The sequence below is a fragment of the Mesitornis unicolor genome, unplaced genomic scaffold (genome assembly GCF_000695765.1).
Source record: "Mesitornis unicolor isolate BGI_N332 unplaced genomic scaffold, ASM69576v1 scaffold34313, whole genome shotgun sequence".
Lineage (NCBI taxonomy): Eukaryota > Metazoa > Chordata > Aves > Mesitornithiformes > Mesitornithidae > Mesitornis > Mesitornis unicolor.
The window spans coordinates 924-10069 of NW_010177302.1; the positions used below are offsets into that span (position 1 = coordinate 924).

General features: G+C 42.0%; 1 protein-coding gene across 1 annotated transcript in view; it reads right to left on the reverse strand.

Annotated features, from left to right (window-relative positions):
- Positions 1-884: 884 nt before the first annotated feature.
- ZNF704 (zinc finger protein 704) overlaps positions 885-9146 on the reverse strand; it is a gene marked incomplete at its 5' end in the record, with an annotated part of 21266 nt that continues 13004 nt past the window's right edge. Inside the window, 3 exons of the mRNA XM_010182038.1 lie at positions 885-1254; positions 2556-2650; positions 7875-7979. Of these exons, the coding sequence (XP_010180340.1) occupies positions 1143-1254; positions 2556-2650; positions 7875-7979 (312 nt within the window). The remainder of the gene's footprint in view (positions 1255-2555; positions 2651-7874; positions 7980-9146) is intronic.

Below are 9146 nucleotides of genomic sequence, written 5' to 3' on the forward strand. Positions count from 1 at the left end.
CTTTACCAATTTTTGCACCAAGTAAATCTTAGCAACTTGAATTGGGGGGAAAAAAAGGCCAAAAGCTGAAGCAAACCATTATCTTAACAGCGATCTCCCAGATAAGAGAAAAGGAGGCAGAGCAGAATGCTGGGCTGGGTCGTGTCCCTGATCCGGTGCCATGCACAGCCCCAGTGCTGCGTTCACCAGGGCTGCAGCGGCCTCCTGCAGCCACAGCCATGCGGTGCCACTGCTCGTGCCCCGACACGGGAGAGGGGTATGGAAAGCCTCTGCACCCCCGTTACGTTGGTACGGGCTTCGATCAGGCATCCCTGGATTTCTTCCCTCAACTTCTTGTTGGGACAGTGTCTGCTGGTGACTTTCCATTGCTGCTTTTCTTCCTCTAGAGGGTCAAAATCCAATTTGGTACTGAAATGACTTTGTTCCACTCCACTGGTCAGCGCCTGGTTTAAAAATCTTCCAGGAGCACTGCTTGTCCTTCTTGCAAATTCGGACTTTGCTTTCCTCCTACAAACAAACAAATGAAAATCCCAACTCCTCCCCACAACCCCTTTCCAAAAATATAATATAATCATGATCATTCGTATCAGGAGAATTATGTCACGGTCTCCAGTCTTAGTACAGCTCTTGTTGAGTAAACTGTAGCTTATACAACTCTGAAGTGTTTATTAGAAAGCTTTCAAAAAGAGATCTTCGTTTCAGGAAAAGAAAAACTGTTCAGTTTAGCAAATACAGATGTTCACAGCACAGAGACTGAAATGGTTAAAAATGATCCTAAGGAGCAAGTAGCTCAGAGAGTTAGCAAAAAAATTAACTTTTTCCTTTCTTTTACAGAAAAACACTAATAGCTGCTCTGGTTTCCATACTTAGTAAGACAGAATTCTGTGGTATGTTCTTGGTTTTGCGCTTTTTTTTTGCTCTATTGCTCCAGACAGGTTTTGATTAGTGCTTCTCCTTGGCTACAAGTGCTTCACTTTGAAATACAAAGCTCTTTTAAAAAATAAAAACACGCCAAAAAAACCCAACAAACCCCCCCCCCCCCATCACCGGTGGGAACATGGGAAGTGATACAGTGCAGCTGCAGCGATCTGGTTCTGCTGTGGTCCTCCCCCATCCCCAAATCCTCTGCATCATTTCAATCTTTAGTCGATGAACCTTTGGCAGGCCTTCTTCCAGCGGCAGGCAGTGCACCACATGTCTCTGTTCTCCATCCCATACACCTTCCGGCACTTTTTCCCCTCCCCTCTAGGCTTCCTGTCAGAGAGAAAGGGAAGCTTGTTAAGGAAATGCTATGCAGAAGAGGGGAAAAGCAACTAACTCCTAAGCCTGGCAGTCGTTTGCTCTGAGCTCATTGACTGACATACAGCGAAGTGACTGAAAACAAGTTTAACCCTTGCCATCACTTGCAGCATGTTCCCATGTGCCCCTTCTCTGTCGTCCCCAAAGTCGGCAAGGCAAGCAGTATCTGCTTTTAAAGCTACAATTGTCATCTTTTCCATCTTATAACCACGCTCAGAAGTTCACAAGTATAGAAAATGGTCAAAGTAACTGTTAAAATGGAACTTTAATTATTACATAGCAAGCCAGCAAATCTGAGGAGCAATGCTACAAGATGCAACCCAACGGTCACTGCAGCAGGGCCTTTTGTCCTGACACCTTTAAATCAAATAACGGTACGGTTAACCTGGATTACACGCTGCATGGCACACATGGGAACTGCCTGCTGACCCTCTTGCATACCTATGCGTTTTTCGATTACTGAACATTCATTAATGGGCACAATCCATGATTGGGAAGAACCCAACTTTGGTTTGTAGCATATGCAATGAACTCAGAGTCATGAAGAAAAAGAAAAGCACAAAATCTTCCTTTTGTCTTGTTTTAGGGTACAGTCACCTTTAGGACTGTGAGAAATTCAGAGTTTCTTTACCGTAAGACATTCAGCATCACAGTTTGATTTTTTAACATAACTTTTTGAACACTGTTAAAGCAGACCCTGGTCAAACATCAGTTAGCTTCAATGGAAGTGAATTTAGCTCCAGTCTAGGAAGACATGGTATAAAAAGCTTTGCTTTCATTTACTGTAAGATATGGTTTCTTATAATTCAATTGAAGGCAAATACCATACTGACTGAATGGTGACCGACACACACGACAGCCCAGCCTTTCAGGAGAAAAAGCAGAGCCATGTAATGAAGTTTAGGATGCTTCAGCTGGAGCAGTGAATCAGGGCAGCACTGCTTTCCAGGGCAATTTAGCTCTGCAGCTGAACTCCAGGCATGCCTGGCATGCAGCCTGCAGTTTTGCTCCACAGACTGCCTTGTTCATTTCACAGCAACTCACTCTTCCTCCAAACTTTACCTCTGATGGTAATGAAAAGCCAAATAAGTCCAGAGCGCTTACTCTGAAGCGCTGTGGTAAGAAACTGCCTGACAACTGCACTCACGGCTGGTGGTGTGGCTTTTCTGTTCCTTTGGCCACTGACATCTTATTTACTAAGTGCCCTGCAGGTTCTGCGGCTGTTGCTCTGTCAGCAGGAGCTAATGGTCCCATACCTCAAGCCAAACGCTACTCTAGGCGGTGATGAGAGGACTGTGTGGGACTGCTTCTGCTCTCCACTCCCTGCAGGACGAGTATGTGTTGGTGAGACCTGTCAATACAGACAAAAAGCTGCTTACGAAGAACATACAAACAGGAACGCAGTATAAACACTTCTCCCCGAAAATGCAACTCAAAGACGCCTGGTGGCAAGGATGCCCAGGTAAGGTTACTGTATAACACACAAACATAAGTAGTCATAGTAGGTAAATTTAGAAAGATGTCCATGTAGCATTAGGTACATTATATTTGCTCCATTTGTTTCTCTGTCCTTCCAGTCATCCAAACAGAGCAAACCAGAATACAGATCAGCATCATTTCAGGTTTTGGGAAATACAGAAAACACATTCATTCTTATTTAAGAACTCCGAACAGCTCTTACGAAAGCTTTCTCCAATTTAAGCATTGAAAAATAACTGGGAAAATAAACTCCTGCCTGCACCGAGATCAATACCAATAACCCCCTATGGAATAAAGGGATTTCACATGTTGCTCTCATCTGTGACCTGGCACTCTTTGTGGAGAGCCTCGAAGAAGGGCGTTTGCTGTGGGGCAGCTACGATTCGGCTCTCAAGCCTGTAATGGGAGTGCAGGAGCCCTTCAGATCAAGGCTGCTAGAGACGTACTGGATAATTTCCTTTATTCTGCAATGCAAACCTTCTCAGCAGTGTCCTCCTTTGTGGATGATCCCAAGTGAAGGGTGGAGTTTGGTCTTCTGAGACTTTCCAAATAAACCTCCTACATGAGCCTGGGGGGTTGGCAGTATTATCTGAGTAATCACACGGCATAAAGCTTGGCCCTAAATAATTCTTCAATTATTTACTGCTAGGGTCTTATTTTGCTCCTAGGTGAAGGCCACAATCACTAGACATCTAAAACAGTAGAAAAAAATTACAAACATTCATTTGTTGTTATGTACAGAACAGTGCAGGTTTCATTCGGGAGTCAGTGCCTCCTGCAGTCAGGAACTGCAGATTTGTCCTCACTCCCTGCACTGCTGTGACTTTCACTCCTGCCCTTTTGAAGTCTCACAGTATCTGGAAGAATGGGAACTGACTTGACTTGAAGAGATGGATGTTCTTTGATTCCTGATACAAAGTCTATTTTATAGCCACTCAGTAGTAGCAAAAAACTAACTAATGCTTGTAATGGAGTGCAGATGCTCTTTTGACTTTTGGCTGGTAAATACAGAAATTTCTGCTTTAACTGCATGTGCAGCTCACACTCTTTAACGGGTTGAGGCTATTACTGATACAATATTTTATACACTCAAAACATGAACAAAATTTCCTCTCTATGTGCCTGTTAACTCATGTTTTACATAAGCAGAGACCACACCAGGTCCTTCTGTCACTTCTCAATACTGAGGGCAGCTTGCACTCTACTACATGTCCTAGATCTTCTGCAGTCTTTACTTTCAGTCAGTGCTCTCCCAGGATGCCAGGGATTATCCCAATTCCCTTTTTTCATAAATACAAACTTGCATTTTGTACAATTAAAAGACACCAGGTCTGAAGAGGTCCCCACTTCACAAAAAAATGGATCAAGCAGTAACTACATAGTTTTGTTTCCAAATCAATTATGAAAATGGTGAAAAGCACCAGTCCTCACATGGAGGTAATGCTGGCTCAGTAAAGATGTATTTTTAGTTAAGAAAAGTGTTGCATTTCAAAATATATGTTAGACATGTGCAGTTGCCTTTATCCACCAAACCTGTCAGATCCTTAAAGACTGGTATGAGGTTTGTTTGGCAAATCCTGCTTGAGGTAAGATCAGGCTGGTTGGCTTTTCCTGTCTTTTATCAACCACTTCTCTTGTTTCATCTAAGAATGGTCGAAACAGTGGAGATAAAATGCAAAGTAGTAACACTTTACTAGTGCTTGGCATTTACCACACACGGCACAGCTCTTCAGTCATTACCAGCAACCAGAGCTCTCCAGTCTATTCTGCTAGGGTTCTGCTAGACCATTTTAAAACCCAGAAAATTTGGATACCAAATTACTACCACTACTAACTGATAGTCAACATATTCCTTGGTAGTTATTGAACAGAAAAGTGCTTTGATGGCCTCCTATATTATAAGCAATTACCCCACTTGCTCCCAAACACAGAAGAGGCTTGAGCAGTAACTGCAGCGTGCAGACTGCATCACCCCTTGCGTTCTCCAGAGAGGGTCTCTGCGTGATGGTTTCCAGGGATTAGCATACCAAGAAGGCTGAACCACTGAAGTTGAGCTTCAGTGTATTTTGACAGGCTCTGCAGCAGGCCTAAACAGTGCCAGTGAGCTGTACTCCTTTGTAGGCCACACTACTAAGTGCAGATTGAGAAGAGGGTGTGAGAAGGCAATCCCTGCCCTCTGAGGCTTTTCATGTTTTAAGGGTTGTCTACGCAGAGAATTAATGTGAAACTACAGCATCTGTTAGAAGGAAGTACATGGAGTTTCCAGTTACATCTCCTGGGGGAAACTGTGGTTACAGAGATTTGTGAGCTGTAAACATCAGGTTATCAAACCTAAAGATTTCTCCTCTTCAACCTGCTCTTACGAGCAGGCAGGTAAAAATCAATGTCACACAGCAGAGGTCATGCTGGCATTCAAGACAACTTTCATCCTACATTATTAAAAGTGGAACTATCTGGTCATTATGTTAAGTCCTCTGGTACCAAGACATACGGACTCTGCTGTTGCTCACCCCACTTGCAATATTTAATTGGTCCTTCTCATACATTCTCATGCTGTGCCTTATTTTCTCCCAGTTAGTTCTCAAGTGGCAGAGCACACATGAACTTGTCCTTTCCGCTTCATGCAGAGAATTGCACCTAGCCATGACTCATAGTTGTGCCAACACTTGAAATTCTCTTACACCTGCAAAGTTATCTTGGGAAAATGGTAAAAAAAACCCAACAAAAACAAGAAAAGTTCCAACATTACCAGTAATGTGAGGAAATGTGTAGACACACACACTTTGCAAATCTCTACCTGATCCTTTACTGCTCAGTGATTTGTCCAGACCAAAAAAGCATCCCAAAGCCATTTCACAAACTGCTTGAATAAATATTAAAGAGTCAGGCAAAAAGTAATTGTTTGGGCTCTCTGAAGTTCCCTTGGGTGCTACAGATGTATATTTAATCTCAGGGACCAGGTATGTATACTATTGCATGAGTTTATAGAATGCTGGCTCTGTCACATAGTCTGGGCTTAAATAAACCTCGTAAGAGAGGGAGAAGGTCCCCTGTACTATAGCTTTCCTAGAATAGTTACACTCAGTGTAACGGTGGGCTTTGACAGAGCCCTGTTTTCATATGACAATACCTAATTTACTTTGGAACAAGATAAACAAAACTTTCATTTAAGGTACAGTTATTTAATATCACTTTGCATTTGGACCCTCACTTACTGCACACAGTTTTCCACTGCAGGCAAGCCTTTGTAATTCATAGATGATCTCACTGCTGACAGAATAGGCAAACGTGTGCAAGCCTAGATGGTTTTTATTTCTTTTTTTTTTCTTTGCTAAACAGCTTTATAAATGTTGTTAGACACAGATACAAAGGCAGTTCATATGGCTCCCTGAGCGGTTTATAATTCTGCCATCATCACTGCTTCCTCAGGTTTTTGTATTGGGATTGTTGTTAAATTGTACTTAAATCATTGGCATCTCCATACAATTCTCAGAAAGTGATTTGGCATTTCTTAAATTCTGTTGAGAACTCTCAACCCTGTAACTACAGATTGATGCTGCTGCTCAAACGAGTAAACTCAACGCATACGTGTCTAATCCTGTCCTCTTAAGTGGCTGATTTACAATGCGGCTAATTGCATTTTAGATTCCCGACACCCCTGGCATCAATTTCTGCAACTCCACAAAAAACGCCAGTTTCATAATTACTCCGTATCAACCCCATTGTTGGGAAATCATATTCTTGAGGAACTTTATGGATAGCAGGCTCTGTCAAGGCACTCTTGCTCAAATTGCTGCCAGCGTGACGTCTTTCACTGTTAGTTGTTCCTTGATGGAATTTAATAAATATTCATTGGCAGAGCGCAGCGTAATTGATTCAGCCACTTTCATTTTTTATCAGCCCTGCAGGATGCCACAGCCTCTGCAGAAAACCTCCACGATTTGCCAAAGGTTGACAGTAAGAAGCTTTGGAGATTCGCTTGATGAAGAGAAGGAAGGGAAATAGTGTCTCTTATCGCCGTCTCTAATATTCACTGTCAGGAGAAAGCAAGCTACGTGGTTCTGTGGATGAGCAATGTATCTTATATAACACATTTAAAAAATTCACAAAGTGTAATACTAAATGAAAATTTATGATGTCAAAAAGGTTTATGATTAGAGAATATCAATTTATACTGAAAAATGCTCTCCTATAAAAATTAGGGTACCCTGCATTAATATTTATTTCTATTTATTATACGGAAGATTTCCCACCTCTCATAAATAGTGATTTATGTTTACTTTCAGTATTCACTATGCTCGGCACTAGAAGCCTAATCCCTTTGAACGCTTCATAAAGGTTTTTAACTCCCCCTACAGTATCCATAGCTATACTGCGTTACATCTGGCACCACTGGAAGTCTCTGTTTAAGCAAACATCCCACTTCTGCAGTCCTGTTCATGAAATCAGGCCTTGCACACCAGCTTTTTTGAAGAAAGGATCAAAGCTGACTTTACATCTAATACATCTTCATTAAAAATGTGTCAAAATGCAATATAGATTAATATAAAAATGCAACATGTATTGATCATAGTTCATGTACAAAAGCCGAGAATTTTCTGATATCAATAGGGACTATGTATATGTAGCCTACTAAAATCAAAGTTTGCATTTCATCTTACTGTTTCTTTCAGTTGCCTTTCCAATATGCTTCATCTTCAGAGTTCATTTAGGTAGCAGCCTTACTGCTTGAATCCAATTAGCCTGTTACCATAACCATCGCTTCGCTGATTCTCCCTCTAGATTTGTGGCACAAAAACGAGCAGATAGTGCCTGGCAATGCACCCACCAGAATGTTCTTTTGTAAGTATATGGTTTAAAAAATACACACCATAGATCATATTCTTTGCTTGTAGACACTGATGCAAACAAAACAGAAAGTACTGAATTCAAGAGCAATACAGAAGTGTTAAAAGCAGCCATGCTGGTAAACTGAGGCATATATTTAGTTTGTTTCTGTTTGGTATCTGTTATGTCAAGTTCACTTCTATCGTGAGACACAAACAAAAAGTTTAAAAAATATCTTATTTCTTTCTTTCTTTTTGGCGTTCACTTACTGGAATGCCGGTGAAGGTAACTGGAGGCGACTGCCAAGAGATGCTAAAGCTACTGCCATTGGGAGTGAATTTTGCTGACCCTGGAATGTTCACCGGAGGAGTGGCCTGCATGGAAAGAAAACATCGTTCCAGTCAGAAGAACCATTTGTCTTCCTGAGCATCTCAAGGGATCTTTCACTCCTTGAAACTGTAAATCTACTGGAGACTTTCCAAGGTGGAAAACAAGTTTACAGTGCCGACGATGAGAAGCATTTTATCCTTATGAGAAGGATGACCATGGATGAGCCAGTAAGGAAGGGACATATTTGTATATCACTGTTCTTAAAACCTTGTTTAGACAATGATGATAGCTCTCACAAGAATCCATGCAAAAAGCTAGATCAGATAAAAAAGCACACGAAATCAAACATCGCATACAAACGACGTTTAAAATAATGCCAGCTAGCAGCAAAAAATATTACAAACAATCACCTGTTCCACAGCGATAAACAAGGCAGTATTGAAACTGACGGCAGCTGGTTTCAGCAACTGGAGACTGGACAGCGAGGCTTCTTGGACAACAACAGGGCTAATGATCAACAGCAAGGGTTGGCCATTTCTCGTTTATCAGATAAATGTTGTTAAGAATCATCTCAATTAAAACAGTCTTTCCTATTAAAAACAAGGAGCTGAAAATCATCCTTGGGATTCAAAAAACCAACTCTTAAAAGACTAGGCTAAAGCAATATCTGAAGGAGAGCTGAGCCCCTTGAACTCTTACGTTTTTCCCATCGGGGCTGTAATACCCAGTGCTGCCCTGGGGTACAATACCCAATAATCTGAGCTCAGATTGTTGAGCATTTCTCATATTCTGCCTTTTCTCCAGTTTTCTCACTGGGCTATGAGCCCTCAGGAGTTCTCCCCTGCCCCTTTTGAATCCCATTTAATTTACAGAGTCAGGAAGTTCATAAACTCATAAAGCATTTCCTATGAAAAATTAGCTTTAACTTCTGCCTTTCAGTTGCCTGTGCCTGACAATGACACAATACACTCATTTAAGCGGTGTCTGTGTTTCAGATTGCTGAAGTTGTCTCACCACTTCAAGGAAGAGAGTGCTTCCCTGAGCTGCCAGGCAGAGACCAGTGATGACAAACCATAGCCTGATAGTCCCCATTACAGATAATCTTCAGAGTAAACAAATGCTGGAGAAATCCTCTGGAGTCTCTCCAAGGAGGAGCAATGGAGACCAGCGGATGCCTGTGTCTATGGCAGGGGGGCTCTCCGGGCGGCCCG